This window comes from Poromitra crassiceps (genome assembly GCF_964638095.1).
Source record: "Poromitra crassiceps genome assembly, chromosome: 8".
NCBI classification, from domain to species: domain Eukaryota; kingdom Metazoa; phylum Chordata; class Actinopteri; order Beryciformes; family Melamphaidae; genus Poromitra; species Poromitra crassiceps.
Window position 1 is genome coordinate 37,969,792 of NC_139629.1, and position 18,419 is coordinate 37,988,210.

At 47.6% G+C, this 18,419-nt stretch overlaps 1 protein-coding gene across 1 annotated transcript in view; it reads left to right on the forward strand.

The window, feature by feature from the left end:
• The first annotated feature begins 548 nt into the window (after window positions 1-548).
• The window catches only part of epha2b (eph receptor A2 b), a 38,935-nt gene continuing 21,064 nt past the window's right edge, over window positions 549-18,419 (forward strand). Inside the window, exons 1-3 of the mRNA XM_083642118.1 lie at window positions 549-680; window positions 1,859-1,938; window positions 4,605-5,256. Coding sequence (XP_083498244.1) covers window positions 596-680; window positions 1,859-1,938; window positions 4,605-5,256 — 817 coding nt within the window. The 5' untranslated portion in view covers window positions 549-595. The remainder of the gene's footprint in view (window positions 681-1,858; window positions 1,939-4,604; window positions 5,257-18,419) is intronic.

The following is an 18,419-nucleotide window of genomic DNA, read 5'->3' on the forward strand; positions in this document are numbered from 1 at the left end:
ATTGTGTTGCATAGTTGTTTTCTGTACTGTTGACAAAATGTGATATTGTAAGTCGCTTTGGACAAAAGCGTCTGCTAAATGATGTAATGTAATGCAATGTATGTAACAGGTGACTTGAACCAAAGTCATTTTCTGGTAAGATATCTGTACTCTCCTACTCAAGTGTGGCTTTCAGGTAGCCTACTTCAGCCACCACCATTGCCCAAATAATATCTTGTCACTCGTATGTAAAAAAAAAAAAAAAAAAAAAATCGCAGGTTTGTAAGTTTTTCTGACAATTTAAAGGCGTTGGCTATATTCCGATATTTGTGACAGCAATTGAAGGCAGCACAAGTTCCCACGTGCCACCCCCTCTCCTCTCCTCTCCGCACGCACGCACGCTGCACACACACACACACACACACACTCACATACGCACACACACGCACACACCACACGCACATTCCAGCAGGCGGAGTCCGTGACGCGCTCCGTCATTTGTGAATGAGCAGAGAGCAGCACACCTCAGAGCAGTGCAGCCGTGCCTCTCAGCCTGTGAGTGTGTGAGCCAAGCCCAGGACAGGAGTAGCTAAAGAAGGGAAGAAAAGTTTGACAAATGGATATTTTCGGGGGAGTCCGACGCATTTTATTTTCCTATGTGCTTATTAACGGTATATTTATCACACTGCAAACTAAAGAAGGTGAGTGACTTTTGCTTTTTAAACATTTCTATCCCAAAAGTTGCGGCTGGTTTCAGTAGAAAGCAATGTTCCATTTACAGGCGCAGGTCTATTGTGCCATGCGCGTGCCATGTGAGGAAACTTCAACAGCAGGAATTTACATACATACTTTCTTATTCTTATTATGACGACAGTAAGAATATCTTTCATTCTGACTGCTTCCTAACGTTAGTGGATTTGTAAAACGTTTCCCTGGCTACTGCCGTGTAATTCACCATGAGCTGAGATGTGTCCTGCGCTCCTCTCCACCTCTGTAACGCCAGCATGTGAAGTTTGGAGAAAGTTTGCTAGAAACTTTCCTCCCGTTTTTATGGCTGACTCAGAGCCCTATTGCTCATAGTTTAGGGTCCATCTTTAGAGCCGCATGAACGGCTACATTATTACGTCCGATTTTGCCTTGATTGTGTCCGCAATATACAAGGCATGTGTGCTGCTCGGTTCCGTATCGGTTCCAAAGTAGCCTAATTGGCCAGTGAGGCTCATGCAAATTCATTGTAAATTGGCTCATTTCATGTGCTGATGACTCAAAGGCATGTTTGGGCTTGCTGGCAAGTTGCAACTCACGTTGGCTCACCTGAGTCCAGATTCACATTCACACTTTGATTCCACTATAACCACAGGGGGGTTGAAGTTTTTCACATTTCGTTATGTTACCAACTTACCATGCCCATCATCATTTATGTCCATTCTCATTTTAGCTGGTTTTAAACACCCCTTATATTAAAAACATGTAGCAATGTAAATTATGGAGTGCAATTATTTGTATGTGTGAAATGAGTTATAATAATGAATCATTATACACATTAGTTAATTGTTAATTAAGGGTTAGTTAATGCTCAATACTTATTAAGCATTAACTCGGTTAATGACCCTTATTGCAAAGTGTTTCCTGTTTAACCTTTTCACACCAGCTGTTAAAATGAGCTTATTAATTATCAGCATTATTGCAATCAAAATGACACACTGATTTCCACTCATGCATCACTGCTATTCCAAATATTTACTATTGTTTAATTGAAGACAAAAATCAGACTATAGATCATGTGGGTCAATAGTCCATTGTTCCTGCTAACGAGTGCCATGTGTTTCTAAAGGTTTCTTCTGGTGTGTTGAATGTGTCCTCTCTCTGTCCTCCTCAGAGGTGCTCTTGGACATGAAGGCCTCAGGCAGTGAACTGGGCTGGCTTACTTGGCCTTTCGAACAGGGAGACAAGCAAGGCGTAAGTATGGCACCCGTCCCCTCCTCATCCCCTCTTCGTCCCCTCTTTGTCCCCTCCTTGTCCCTTCCTCATCCCCTCTTCGTCCCCTCCTCGTCCCCTCCTCATCCCCTCTTCGTCCCCTCCTCGTCCCCTCCTCATCCCATGTTTCCATTTTGGAATTTTGCCTTAGGATAAACCTGCATGGAGGAAATGCACAGGCTGAACTGCTTTTCGCTGCTCAAATATTTGCCCGTATGACTTGTGCGTGTTTCACTGTTCATCAGTCCTTACATGCAGTATGTCAAGTCAAATACATTTTATTTACATAGCGCCAAATCATAACAAAGGTTATCTCGAGACACCTCTCATATAGAGCAGGTCCAAGACCAGGCTCTTTACTTTAGAGTTTAGACCCAACAACTGAAACAACTCCCACATATGAGCGAGCACATGGCAAGGGAAAACTCCCCTTTAACGGGACAAAACCTCCAGCAGACCTAGGTGGGCGGCCATCTGCTTTGAGAGAGAGAGACACAATGGGGTGCACAGTAATTAGAAACCTAGAATTATAATTATTTTATTTGCTCAAGGTTTGTTTGCACGTACAAGGAATTTGACTTGGTGTGGTTGTTGCACAAGTTACATTATGTTACATAAGGAACACAATTAGCCATTTTCACTTCCCACCCAAAACAGGTGCAAGCAAAACAGTAGTTGGAAACCCTCATTAATGTTTTGCTTGCACCTGTGTTACCTCCTGCTTTTTAGACACAAAACGGGTGAATTGGGTGGGAAGTGAAAAAGGCGAATAAGTTAATATAGCCTACAACAGATATAAAAGACTCAAAGATATAAACAGGTATAAAGATATAAACAGTATTAACAAGTGTATGAAACTAAAAATTAGCAATTTAACAGAATACATACAAGGTACAAGGAGAAGTAGCAGAGTATTAACATTGCAAATATAAACAGAATATTAACAATATCAACCTATTAGCAGGTTATATACCTATTATTGCACATGAATAGCATTGTATTGCACATAGTGTAATTATATAACAATAACAACTATAGTCAAAGTAAAAAATATGACTAGTATTAATAATAACAATGATGCACAGTAACAACATAACAACAATGATGACTAGAATAGTAAAAGCAGAACTAATAATAGTATGTCAGGTTTCTACCAAGTGTGGCAGCCAGAGCCCAATGGCTGTGTGGGTCTGGCTAAGTGAAGGGGTGGCAGAGACAGGCTGAGTTGCCTGCACACTGCGCACACACACACACACACACACACACACACACACACACACACACACACACACACACACACACACAGACAGACAGACAGACAGACAGACAGACAGACAGACAGTCAGACAGACAGAATAGCTGCTAGCTCTTGACAGAGAATACTTGTGGCGTCTTGCGGTTTTAAGGCCTCGGCTCCAGAATTGTATGTTAGAGCACAATTAACTCTTAAAGGTTGCTGCATGTGGTGCCTCTTAGCGGAGGGGTGGGGCTGTAGCTGCAGCCAATCAGTCACAGCTATCTTTTCCTCCAGCGGGGGGAAATATCTATCTTTAGAGATGCATCTACTCAACGGCTGCATTATTCACTCCAATTGGCGTGATTGTCTTGTGTCAGCATATAGAAGGCATGTGTGCTTGTTCCGTATCATGGTTCCAGAGTAATTGGCCAGCCAAGCTCATGCAAATTGACTGTAAATTGGCTAATTTCATGTGCTGATGACTCAAAGGCATGTTTGGGCATGTTGGCAAGTTTCAACTACAATCCACATTGGCTCAGCTCACTTTCTTTCAAAAGGTAAAGACGTCGCATTAAGCAAATCAGATTCACACGTCTCTTCCGCAAATAAGCACCCAGGGCTTTTAATGTTTTGTTTTTACATGTACCCATGTTACCATCATCATTTATGTTGATTCTCATTTAAGCTGGTTTTAAACACCCCCTGTTAAAAAATGTTCAGTAGCAGTTTTATAGAGGCGTTGCTTCTGCTGTTGTACATCAAGTTTATATGCAGTGCCACACACTCCGCCAACAAAGCACATTCCTTCAATTAATAGCATAGCGGCAACACGCAGAGAGCAAACCGCAGCCTGGCCCCTGTGGGGCCAATTGTTTTGCAGGAGCCAGTGTGATGTTAAAGCATGCTGTTGCATTTTTTTCAACATATCTGTGGCAGCACCGGGCATCGGGCCGCACCATTGTCTGGATGAGATGCCAGCAATACCAGAGTGCAATGTGAAAGACACATGATAGACAAGTTGTGTTCATGTGGTATGTCCTCTCCTCAATGTCAGACATTTTTTCCCACGCAGAGTCGTCCTCCCTGAAGGCCTGGACCTTGACTATGGTCTAAAAAGCCCATAAAGTAGGAAAAAAACCACCTTGTTAAAGAACTGCTCCGTTGCTGTGGAGAGGATACCTTCAAATATTGAGTGGGAGTAATTAGCAATGTATAGACCTGTGGGTTCCCCCACACAACGTGTTTTTCTTTCCGGGCTCAGATTACAGTGGTTCTTCTGGCCTGGACCATCATGTGAAGCGTTGGTGCCCCTATATTTTTGGAACCCGTATAGCTTTGGTTCAGGTCACTATACTTAGGGGTTCCCCAAGGGTCAATGTGTGTGCCTCTAACCTTGTGTGTTTGGTTTCAGTGGGAGGTGGTCCAGAGGACGCTGAACGGCTCTCAGTTCTACACCTACTCTGTCTGCAACGTTGGGGAGCGTGAGCAGGACAATTGGCTTCGCACCACCTTCATCCAGCGGCGGCCGGCCGTCTCGCGCGTCTTCGTGGAGCTCCAGTTCATCGTGCGCGACTGCAACAGCTTCAGCGGCGCCTCCATGACCTGCAAGGAGACCTTCAACCTCTTTGCCTCCGAGGCGGATGCCGACGTGGGCACCACCTTCCGCAAGGGCCAGTTCAAGAAAGTGGCCACCATCGCGCCCGACGAGATCACCAGCAAGAGCGAACTGCGGATCAACACGGAGACGCGCGTGGTGGAGAGCCTCTCTCACAAAGGCTTCTACCTGGCCTTCCAAGACATCGGTGCCTGCGTGGCTCTCCTCTCCGTCAGGGTCTACTACAAAACCTGCCCGGCCACTGTGAAGAGTCTGGCCGCCTTCTCCGAGACGGTGGCCGGAGGCGGGCAGAACCCGGCGCTGAGGGAGGTGAGCGGCGTGTGCGTACAGAACGCCGTCAGCGACGAGCTGCCTCGCATCTATTGCACCGTGGACGGGGAGTGGGTGGTGCCGGTCGGACAGTGCCAGTGCCAGCCGGGCTTCGAGGAAGTGCAAGACGCGTGTGAAGGTAAGGGCGTTCTCTCTCAGGGGGCACACCTGTGTCTTTGCTATTTCTCACTCCTTCTAGCCTCTGGCTCTGTGCATCCTCCTGTCTGAGTGCCAGGATTAAGCTACCATGAGATTTTATAGAGCAATCTTTTGCTATTAGTCACAATGTGTGTATCTTTTTTTCTTAATTACCAGAGCTTGTAAAACACACGAGGCATGACAGACTGTTGATATTTATCACGGGTGTTGGGCTATTTATCATTGCGCACTGGAATTCTCCCCTTAGCCATGCCTCCTCCGCAGTGGAAGGAATGCTCAGGCCTACTTGTACATGTCACGGCATCGTCCCTGACCTTGAACCAATACCTGGAAAATGTGGAGACTTGCCTTTGGGTTGCAACTATGATTCCAGGAATGAATATGTTTAACTATCAGTTGCATTTTGGTCCCAATCACGACTGATTTGACACCTTTTTCTCCAGCCCCGGAATGAATAATACGGAATTTCCGAGACACCTTGCCAAAGCTTTCACAACACTTCCCCATAGTTAACACTTTCAGTGCCACGGCCCTTGGGCAAAAGGTTGCTTGCTGTGCCACATAGGCCGCAATGCATTTTAAAACAGTCATATAATTTCTTTAATAATTACTATGTAAACACTGAACACGCACAAATAACGATGAGACTCTCTTCTATCACCTGCAAAAAAAAGTTTATTGATCCCATTTTCCGTTCTTTAGTTATGAGCCGGAGAAGATAGCTTGATTGAACGAAAAAAAGAGCTTTTTTTCTACGAGCTGAGATAATGAGCGTTTTGTGAAATTAAACATTTCAAGCACATCACTGACTCTGAAGCTAATTTTCTGATGTAGTCACACCTCAAAAATAATTTCCTTCAATAAAACAGTGAAGGCAAGGGAATTTTGTTTGGAAGAATAATATTTTTAGCTGAAACCAGCAGCGCTGGCGCCTGCATGCGCTGCTGGTTGCAGCTTCTTGCTGATCTTTTGCTGCTGGTGGGCATCGGATATTCTGGCTTGCGTTTGCCAACCCTGTCCTGCTGTCTGGGTCTGTGTTGTGTACTTGGCTCTGCGTGCCCACCTCCCCCCCTCCTCCTCCCCCCCCCCCCCCCCGTTGTGGGAGGAGTATCTCTCTGCTCTGCTGTTTTCTCGTTTTCTCTGCCTGTGCTCAGCACTGAAAAAGTCCGCTAGATGCTGCTTTTTTACAGCCGCGTGTACCAGCTCCCATGCTTCGAGTTGAGAATAATAACAAATCCACGGCTGATCATGTGTTGCAGCGGACACGGAGGCTGTTGCAGCGGACATCGAGGTGCTCAATTGTGATAGCAGATTGGCTGCTGCAGGGGCACAGCTAAACGTTGCTTCAATGAAGCCGCTGCATACGGACGGATGCGATGCGATTTCCTTCCCCCCAATGACTTCTTCTGTGTGTTTCACTCCACGTTCTCTCATCTGGAGAGCGCTGTCGCCACCTAAGGGTTCTGTAAAATAGGTTAGACACATTCAATACCTCTGAATATTGTAAGAGGCGATGTAAGAGGCATAGATCGACACCCCCCCGTCAAAAAAAAAAAATCGAGTTATGACGCCATTTGGCGTCGCTGGCACTGTACGGTAAATTTCTAATGACGCCATATGGCGTCGCTGGCACTGAATGTGTTAACAACAGTGCGATTCCTCAGGAGCTCTGCCTGTCACACCGGGTCGTTTCCTTCTCACTCATTATCATCCATCATCTTATCATGTTCTGGTCCGTTGCATAATCCAGCCATAATTCAATCCTTTGACTTTGTAGTTGTGATACAGAGGAGCTTGATTGTTGTGGGAAGGTTCTGTCAAAATGACTGAAGGTGATCAAAGTCGGCGCAGAAGCCACTAGGCTGCTGTCCTGTGATGGATGGGCTCTTCAAGGCGTGGGGGGGGGGGGGGGCAGGATCAGCTCCTGAGCCCCCCTGACTCTGAGCATCCCCCGAGCATCAGAGGAACCAATGGTCCTCCTCGACCGGGCATGCCTTGTCTGTCTCTACCGCCCCCCCCCACCTCTCCCCCCTCTCTCACTCTCTACCCCCCTCTCTCTCTCTCTCTCTCTCTCTCTACCCCCCCCCACCTCTCTCTACCCCCCTCTCTCTCTACCCCCCCCCTCTCTCTCTCTACCCCCTCTCTCTTTTTCTCTCTCTCTACCCCCCCACCTCTCCCCACCCTCTCTCTCTTTCTCTACCCCCCCTCTCTCTCTCTCTCTACCCCCTCTCTCTTTCTCTCTCTCTCTACCCCCCTACCTCTCTCTCCCCCCTCTCTCTCTCTCTCTCTACCCCCCCTCTCTCTCTCTACCCCCTCTCTCTTTCTCTCTCTCTCTACCCCCCACTTCTCTCTCTCCTGCCCCCCCCCTCTCTCTCTCTCTACCCCCCCCCCCTCTCTCTCTCTCTCTCTTTCTCCTCTCTTTCACTCAGCAATCTTAAGCGTTGGGGTGTGACAGTGGTGTATGTAAGTATACAGGTGTGGTACACGGGCCTGTTGAGATCTGTTCCATGACAGAACGCCTTAAGACTCCCATCGACTGAACGCAAGCCACTCCTCCACGGCTCAGATCCCGCCCCCCTGCCCTCCCTCTCACATGCATGCACACAAGGAACAGTTCACCCAAAAATGGTTGCCAGCACAACTCTAGAGTCGGGTTTGTCACGATAACCTGGATGGCCCGAATTCCCAGGAACATATTGATACTCGATATACCTTTTAGATACCACGAGGGTGGAGACAGATGGAGGGACAGACACACGCTTCTCCATAATGTAGGCCTGATCAAACTCATTCAAAACTTTGACTTTACACATCAGATTACCCCTGCTCTAGTCATCAGCCTATCAGAACACTGCAGATTACCCCTGCTCTAGTCATCAGCCTATCAGAACACTGCAGATTACCCCTGTTCTAGTCATCAGCCTATCAGAACACTGCAGATTACCCCTGCTCTAGTCACCAGCATATCAGAACACTTTGAGCTTGTTGAAGCAACTACCACCAATGATAGGGAGGGGAAAATCAGTTGTATGTTTGTTCATTTTTCATTAGGAGAAAGCACTATCGTGGCTCACCTTGTAGCACACGTACCACGAAGGCTCGGTCCCTCACGCGACCGACCGGTGGTTCGAATCCGACCCGCGGTCCTTGCCACATGTCATCCCCTCTCTCTCTCCCCCCACATTTCCTGTCTGCCTACTGTCCTATATAAAAGGGAGCTAGGGCTCTGTCTGTTTGTTTGTCTCTCTTTCTGCCTGTCCCACTGATGACATCATCAGTGATGTCATAAATTCATGATGTAAAATGAGTATTGTATCGGTTTCAAATTTTTATTTTTTACAACCCTAGAGAAAACCACTTACTGTACCATTGAGTGGTTGTCCAGGAGTTGTCCAGTCCTGAAGTCAATGATGGTTTTCTTTCGAGTTGTGCAGGCAACCTCCCTGTGTGTTATATGGACAAACCTCACCTGTGTTTCAGCTGGCATGAGGGGGAGGAACTAAGTTCACCTGTGTTTCAGCTGGCAAGAGGGGGAGGAGCTAACTTCACCTGTGTTTCAACTGGCATGAGCGGGAGGAGATTATGAACTGTCCTTTAAACCTCTTAATCAGCCTCTTGCACACACTCGTCGGCGTGGTAAAGCCACAGGCAGCCTTCCCGTAATAGATTTGCTCTCCCAGTCAGGTTCCTCCCATCGGTAACAGACCGATATGAGCGATGAGCTTTTCTGTCAGTATGTCGTTTGGGTTGAGGGAGAGCACCAGGTAAGCTGGCAAGGGAGGGGGGAGGAGGGGAAGAGGGAGGAAGGAATGAGAGAGAATGCATCCAAAAGCCACAGAGAGCTCGTGTTAAGCAGAGAGCTCGTGTTAGGCAGAGAGCTCAGAGAGCTCATGTTAGGCAGAGAGCTCATGTTAGACAGAGAGCTCATGTTAGGCAGAGAGCTCATGTTAGACAGAGAGCTCATGTTAGACAGAGAGCTCATGTTAGGCAGAGAGCTCATGTTAGGCAGAGAGCTCATGTTAGACAGAGAGCTCATGTTAGACAGAGAGCTCATGTTAGGCAGAGAGCTCATGTTAGACAGAGAGCTCATGTTAGGCAGAGAGCTCATGTTAGGCAGAGAGCTCATGTTAGGCAGAGAGCTCATGTTAGGCAGAGAGCTCATGTTAGGCAGAGAGCTCATGTTAGGCAGAGAGCTCATGTTAGGCAGAGAGCTCAGAGAGCTTGTGTTAGGCACAGAGCTCATGTTAGGCACAGAGCTCAGGCTGTGAGGTGAGGAATAGAATGTAAAGGTAGGAGAACAATGAAGCGCTGTTTCTCACTGTCCCCCCTCCCTCCCGTCGGTTGGTACATTCCTGCTCAGTTTGCTCAGGAGGAGCCTCCCAACATTACTCCAGACCTGCGGAATTCCCAGAGGGGGAGAGCAGCTCCGGGTCAAGCCCTCACATTGAAGGACCCCCCCCCCCACACACACACACACACATACACACACACACACACACACACACACACACACACAAAACAGACCTATCAGGGGTTCACAAAGTGCGGCCCGCGGGTAAAATTGTGGCCCTCGGGAAGATATATAATATATATTCGAAACAATATATACATATTTTACACAACTACTAGTAACTGTCCACTTGTATCATATTATATAATATAATATAACACTATTATTACTATCATTACAAGTACACGTGTGCTGTGTGGACAAAAAGTGTGCAGTGTGCAATGTGCATAAGCAATGTGAGTTAAAGTAGTGACTTTATGGGGGAGGGAAAGGAGGAGTCTCCTCTCTCTGCATGTATGGGAGTTATTGGTTATTGCGGTGGGCACGAAAGACCTCCTGTAATGGTCTTTACTGCATGGGAGCTGATGGAGGGAACTTTTCAAGTGCATCAGTTAGGTGACATGATGGTATTTGGTCTGATTCTCGATAGGTTTACTGAATTTCAGAGGCTGTAGTGGGTTCAGTTTTAATCCAGAGTGATGTGTTTAAACATCTACAAATGGACAAATGGACAAATGTACAACGTACTGTACATTTCTCACATCATTCACAATTGGCATGACTTTTAGTCTAGAATAGGCTATTAAATAAAATATTTTATTTTGGAGGGCCGCAGAGCGGGCGATTTCCATAACTGCATCCATGGCACATCATCTCCAGAGTCTCCACCCTAGGAATCGAGTGCGCTTGTGTCTTGAAAGGTGGTTTTAATTATTAAAGGGAGCGCACAGTGGATTTAGCCGCTACGCGCCTGAGACTAAAAGCATTGACGGCTCAGAAATACACAAGAACCACTGAGAAGGAGCTGGAAAGCACTTTTATGAATGGGGAACTGGGAAGAAGATTTTAAGCACAAGGCCCACGGAGACTAGAATCGGGGCCAGAGGTGAAGGAGAAAGATACTCGTTGTGGGAGACGGTGCTATCAGCGGCAGCGCTGTGAACATCCTGTGCCAGTGCCATGGTCAGTTAGGGATGGGCATCGAATTTCGAATTTTCGAATAATCGTTGTTATTATCAAGGTCGACTTTTATTATTGAAATTCGAAATTCGAAAAAAAAAAAAAAAAAATTTTTTTTTTTTTTTTTTTTTTAGTGAAATGTTGCATTGTCTCCCCTGATTCTAAGTATAGTCAAATCGCTTGGTTTGAGCAAGTAAAACAATTTTTATAAGCATTTTAAGCAAGGTTTATGGAAAAATGAATGGCGGATGAAATCCCATGAAGAGGGAGAGGGGGTGACTTTGGCACCCCTTTGGCACTCAGACCTGAGCCTACTAAATATTTAATGAACCACTCATGATTGTCAAAACTGTTTTTTATTTTCGAAAATGTCAATGTAAAAAAAAAAAAAATGTAAAAAAAAAAAAAAAAGTTTTTTTTTTTTTTTACATTTTTTTTTTTTTTTTCGAAATTCGAATTAAATTCGAATTTGGCCAGCGAATTTCGAATAGTGTTTTTGCTAGAAATGCCCATCCCTATGGTCAGTGATATACTGTAACTCTTCTCTAAACCTTGTCTTGATGGTTGTTGGCTCTCAGGCCTTGAACATCTCCACCTTTGTGTTCCGCCTGCCACCTGTTTCAGATTGGGCTTGTGTGTGTTTCATATTGGGCTGTCTGTGTGTGTTTCCATCTCCTTGGTGAGAAAATAAACATTCTTCTCTTAATTCCGGAAAAAAAAGCCTAATTGATTGGAAATACGAGGTTGGCTTCTAACCCGATGGCAGCGCTGTGGCTTTCCAGTTGTGACTCACTGTTGACATTGACAGACCTTTCCTCCGCTGCCTGTATCACGCCCTTCCTTAGTCTTAATCCTCCCCGGCACAATAGACCAGCATGCCGTCTGCTCCCTCATACAGGCCCACAGGCTGGCATGTATGGCTCTGGCCTGACGCTGGCTACTCCTTGGTATTGTGTACAGCTTGGCCTGGCTCTGGCTACTCCTTGGTATTGTGTACAGCTTGGCCTGGCTCTGGCTACTCCTTGGTATTGTGTACAGCTTGGCCTGGCTCTGGCTACTCCTTGGTATTGTGTACAGCTTGGCCTGGCTCTGACTGCTCCTTGGTATTGTGTACAGCTTGGCCTGGCTCTGACTGCTCCTTGGTATTGTGTACAGCTTGGCCTGGCTCTGACTGCTCCTTGGTATTGTGTACAGCTTGGCCTGGCTCTGGCTACTCCTTGGTATTGTGTACAGCTTGGCCTGGCTCTGGCTACCCCTTGGTATTGTGTACAGCTTGGCCTGGCTCTGGCTGCTCCTTGGTATTGTGTACAGCTTGGCCTGGCTCTGGCTACTCCTTGGTATTGTGTACAGCTTGGCCTGGCTCTGGCTGCTCCTTGGTGTTGTCCAGCTGTCGAGGTCCACACCTCCTCGAAGCCCTGTGCGCACACTGTATGGTTGGCAAAGAGCGCTAGAGCCCACATCATGGTTTTCCAAATGGCCTTGTTTACAAACGGAGACCTAATGTGGAAGCTTTGGACCGCCGAGGGTAGTTTCGGTGTCGTGGTGGAATGGCGTCTCGGTGGAACTGTCCAGTGACTTCCAGTAAAGTTGTTTTTCCTCTCGCCAAAGAAGTTCCAGTAAATCCGTCTCTCTCCATCGCTCTCTTTCTCTCTCTCTCTCCCCCCCTCTCTCTCTGTCTCTCCCCCCCTCTCTCTGTCTCTCCCCCTCTCTCTCCCCCCCCCCCCCCTCTCTGTCTCTCACACCCCTCTCTGGTGTCTCATCTCATCCTCAGCTGATGTAACAGTCAGTTGGTGACTAAGTTGTACTTGTGTGACTCTGCACTGCGGTGAGTGATTTGTATGGGTAGTAATTGACTTGGGTGTGTTAGCGCTTTTTAAGCAAAGTAACTACTGGTTATGTGTGCTTTTTTGTCTTTGTGAAATCACATTTGCCCTCTCCCTCTATGTCTCTCTCTCTCTCTCTCTCTCTCTCTCCTCTCACATCCTTCCTGTCCCTGAACAGCCTTTCTATTTAAGCGTCCGTTTTCCGTCTTCTCGTCTCATATTTATTTGATTGTTTCTAGTCTCTCAACACATCGTTCTCATCACCGCTTTACAATCCTCAATGCAATCTTCTGAACACGTTGTTGCACAAGCTGTCCAAAAGTACAACCAACTGACAGACAAACAAAAGGGTTTTCGTCCATGTCTTGTTTTCGTGTTGCTCATTGAATCATGCAGCTACTATTATTCTTGGCCGAGGCGCCATGTCTCGAATGTGACACCAATAGGATTTAAACATCCCGTTTCACACGGCCCAGATGGGACTATTTAGACTCTGTGCCTCTCTCTGGTCCCCCAGTAAATAAATGTTTGTTTTCTCCACGACTGACCCCTGGAAATAAATCCAGGCTAAATTTCAATCTGTGAATCATAGCTGTCAGCAGGGAGGGAGTTATTATTCGTCCGGGGGAGAAACGACTGCCCATGTGTCCACATATTGGCCAAGACACGTAAACATTTAGTGAAAGTAAAATGTAAATTCTCCATTCTTGTATGTTACTTGGAGATCTACAGCAGTGGTTCTCAACGTCACCATCATTTTATTTTCAATGACAGAATCTAGAAGAATGTCTATTTAGCAGCCTGTGGCTGGTATGAGTACAGACCGACTGTATCTATGATCACATACACAGATGTGACGTAGATACAGTCGGTCTGTGTGGGAAAGGACTATTTTGGGCGTCCTTGATAAGAAAGATCTAGAGGATCACTGAGGTACAGCACAAAGAGGCATGGATCAAGTGTTCCTGCCTGTGTTTTGTTTTGGTGCTTCATCGCCAGAAGCCTCGAAATCAACTCGTACCTGGAGCCAACGTGTTGATCGTAATCACCCTGAACCTTTAAGAGTAAGGTCTTGAGCAATTCCAGCTTATCTGATGGGGAGTGAACCAAGAGACGTCAGCGGCACAGCACCGCGCCTCAGGATCTCAGCGATTTGATTTAGTCGACTTAGAGTGAGAAAAGGACCTCCGATTGCACATAATGGAATCATCTCACTCGCGTGGGATAATCCCCGTGTCGGGATTTTCTGCTCTACCGCATTGCCTCGGTCCCTTGATCCCTGCATGTCGGGTCCCAAAAAAGTCGTTAGTCGCCAACTTATCTGACGCTGCTGCACCTCGTTTAGATGCACAGGCTAGATAAAAAACCCTCTCCTTTTCTTCCCTCGCCTTCTCTCCATCCGTGATTACTTTGAATTAGCGGGATCCTGTGATCTGGTGCCAGTAACATCTGCCTGGCGGGCTGAACTGGAGGGAGTTGGTTAGATAATGGGGGGTCGACTCTGGAGATGCTTTCAAGTGGTGTCATGCACCGTCTTGTTGGGCGGCGTTTGGAGCGAGCAAAGCCGCGTCGATTACTGTGAACTCTCAAAGAAAATGACTTCAAATGTAACGGAGTTAAGAGCTGGCAGGCCTCTCCTGCACGTTAAGAGCTGGCAGGCCTCTCCTGTACGTTAATGCAGCTTTTTAGAGGAATCTGACTGTTGCGGTTTAATAAATGTGCTTAATGTGATGGTTGAGGCTTTGATTTGTGTCAGAATACATAGCGAGAAGAGAACTCTGCATCAAATCGAAACTGATATCAGATATTTGGCCCTGCGCTTTTTAAATTTAATGTCCTTTCACTTTTGTTGGATCGTTTACAATGGAGAATGGCTGGGAAGACGGGAGAGGCCAGGGGGATGACATGCAACAAAAGCTTCATTTGAAGCCACAACATAATGGGCAGCTCAGTGGAATGGCAGGATGGCCCTCGGCTACCACATGAAGTCTATCTCCTGCTTCTGGAAGGAGAGTGAGGACTACCACATGAAGTCTATCTCCTGCTTCTGGAAGGAGAGCGAGGACTACCACATAAAGTCTATGTCCTGCTTCTGGAAGGAGAGCGAGGACTACCACATAAAGTCTATGTCCTGCTTCTGGAAGGAGAGCGAGGACTACCACATGAAGTCTATCTCCTGCTTCTGGAAGGAGAGCGAGGACTACCACATAAAGTCCATCTCCTGCTTCTGGAAGGAGAGTGAGGACTAATCATAATGGTGCATTGTGTATTACTGTCACAAGGATGCCCATTTTCCTATGAAAACATGGGAGGGACGATACTGTGACCACACAGCTAACAACTGAACCTAAACACAATAGCATAGCAGCTCCAGGCTGTATGGCAACGTGGCAACGTCTTCGCACACAACCAGTTGAACTTGGTGCTGATCCACCAAACAGAAACATCAGTGCAAACATTGCACTCAAAAGTGAATCTTAAAGGAACCGTTCACTCAAAAACGAAAATTGAAAACATTACAATGGTGTCATCATCTCCTCCCCCTCATGCCATTGACTTCAGTACAGTACAACTGAAGTCAAAGGTGACTGGTTTTTGTTGTGCTGGCAACTTCCCTGTGTGCTCTGTATGGACAAACTTCACCTGTGGCATGAGGGGGAGGATATGATGACACAATTAAAAAATTTAGGTGAACTGTTCCTTTAATGCACTTCCTCAATGCTTTTTACAATAACTACATTAAGATCAACTGGTTTGTGTGTGTGTGTGTGTGTGTGTGTGTACGTGTACGTGTACGTGTGTGCGTGCATGTGTGTGTGTGTGTGTGTGTGTGTGTCTTCTCTCTCGGGCTTCAGGTAACACACACTATACTCCACCATTCTTCTGCTCAACAGAGCACTTTTATGAAGTATATTCCTGGCTTTTGTTTTGCTGGGGGTGGGGGTGGGGGTGGAGTGGTGGTGAGGGGGACACGTTTCCTCTTGGTGACATTCCTGTGCCTGGAGGCTGTGCTGTGGTCCACAGCGCTGTGGAGCACATTGTATTGTACTGCTGGAGTGTGAGGTCAGCACTCCCCCCCACCCCCCATGTCAGTCAGTCAGGCAGTCCCCCCCCCCCCCCCCCCACCAGCACCAACAGGACGGAGCGGAAACCGGAGGTCAGCTAATCCCACAGTGACTCCCCGACCCGTGGGCTCAGGGCTTTCCATTGTGGCTCATTCAGCCACTTTCCTTTTTTTGTGTTGTCCTGCCTGATAACTCGTTTTGCTTATTGCTGCATTTGGCCCCATTTTAGCGCTGGCATTCAGGGGGGTGGAGGTCTGTCTAACCAGGAAGCAGACGGTTGTGGCGGTCCAGTGTGTGACCTGTCGGGGGAATGGGGGGGGGGCTTGGTGCGGCGGGCGTTATGTTTGCCACCTGGCTGTCTGGCCGTGTCCTGCGGCAGCGAGGGCAACCAGGAGCAAACTGAGCGAGACTGTGGTCAAGCTGGGCTATAAAGTGCAGGAAACAGCTACCTGTGGCTTTCATGCTGTCCGCTTCCGTTTACAGGACGAGGCAGTTCCTCCAAGGTTTCCACCTTCAGCTGCTGAACATGGTGTCCGCCTTCAGCTGGTGTCTGAAGTCGCTCAATCCAGATGTCTGGACTTCACTGCACTTGCAGACTCTTAGCGGACTTTGCGGTGCGCTCCCGGGAAGTCTGTGAGTGCTGAGGGCTGTCCAAGTCCACAATCCATCCAGTCCACAAGGGCCCTCAAGCTGACTTCCTGCAGACTTCCAGAGAGTCCGCTTGGGCTGCAGACTTCACCACGCTTCACTGACTTAATTACCCACAATTCATTGCAATACGGACGTGACATTGTAGTTTTTCCACTTGCCAAACAAAAAAAAGAAGTACTTATTATGAATGTGTAAAACAATGACTTTATTAAAACATTAGGCAGAAATAACCACTTCATGACAGAAATATGTCGAACTACAAGCCATAGAGGTATTAATGTAGGCTTCAGTCTCTGGCGCTCGCAGACTCTACGTGATGACGTCGAACACGTCACTTTACATATTACTGAAGGTTTCACTCTACGTGATGACGTCGAACACGTCACGGTACGTATTACTGTAGGTTTTCCCTCTGTTTTACTGGAAGGCGGTCGACTCGGGTGTGACATCATTCAACTGGGAAATTCCTAGTTCCCAGTGCATCTGGAACGCGGCATCAGTCCACAGGTCCAGAGGGTGGACATTTTGGCTGGGGCCTTGCTTGGACCTCTTGGCCTCCATGTCTCTCCCCCTGCTGCTGTGCGAGCAGGAGGGGACAGAGGAGTGCGAGGAGAAAGGAGATGAGTGGAATTTATTGTGTTTGTTAACAGCCCCAGATGAAAGCCAGAGGGCCATTGTAAAACAGATGTAATGCCCTTACAGCTGCTCCATTGGTCAGCTAATCCTTTTGACTAATGTCCCCCCCCCCCCCCCCCCTCCACCTCACTCCATCAGCCCCTACACCTTTAGCACCCCCTCCACCTCGGTGACCCCTGGCTCATGTTACCGGCCCACCTCCCCCATCACAGAGCGCCATTGTTCCACCTCAGCCTCCCCCGCCCCAGCTCCCCCCAACATGCTAATGACATGTTGTCACCCACATGCAAACAAAATGACATATTGCAATTACAGACTGAGGAATGAGAAGGTGGGGGCCGGGGGCGGGGGGGCTGGATGATGAGAAGGAGATGTGGAGAGAGGGAGAGGGGCGGGACAAAGCCTGCAGATCAGCCTGGTCGCCAGAGTGAAATGTCGGCATCGTACGTTTCTGCAATCCATGATACGTATAATATCACGTTTATGAACCCAAAATACTTGCTTTATCATGTTTCTAAATATGTGTATATCAACACGTCATAGAGTCTGCTTTGAAATATTGCGGTGGCCAGTAACGGTGTTGTGACTTGCCTTTCACACCGGAGGGCCGGGTTCATTGTCCCACATTCCAATCCGAAGTCACATTGAACATTGCATAACATAAACAAAGGTGTTCAAGTTGTTTCATTCGTGTTGAACGTTGGAAAGGCAGCGAGCGACGTCTGACGTTGAGATTCTACATGTGTCTGTGGTTTGCAGAAGAAAGGTACAATGCCCACATTTTATTCTGGCGGTTAGGTCGGAAGGAGAGGGTCCGGACAAAGCGAAGACTTATTTTCCTTGCAGATACAGAGGAAAGACTCTTGGCCAGTGAGCCTGATACGCATCTAGAGACATTGCGTTTTCTCCTTATAGATTTATTTGTCTAAGTTTTGTTTGAGACAAGCCACCGGCTGCCACTGCTGCTCCCTCCTCCTCCTCTCTGCTAGCATGTGTTTGTTTGAGTTGGCCATGGCCGCCCTGTAAGCCACGCACAGTTTACCTCACAGCTAGCCCCAGGCAGACATGACCTTTTTTAGCTTTTAGAAGCCGAGCGCTGGAGTCGATTGCCGGGGCCCCTCTGCCACTTACTCTTAAGTCCTGCAGGGGATTGCCGTTGTCAAGCCGCCATGTTAGCCATTCATCCCGTCTCTCTGACCCCGCATCCATCACTGTCTCGCCTCTCATCCGTCTGGACCCCCGCCCGCACACCGGGGGCCCCTCAGGGCTCCCCCTCCAGAGCCAGAATGCAACGAGGGTCCCCGCACTCACACACACACACACACACACACACACACACACACACACACACTCGCTCTCAATAAACAAACACAGAGGCTCTTGAGACGCGCGGGGGCCTCTCCAATGACAAACAGCGGCTCGCTAAAAAATGGACGCTTGAAGTTTGTCAGATGGCTGGACTCGGAGGAGGCTGAGAGGCTTGTTGTTTATGAGAAGG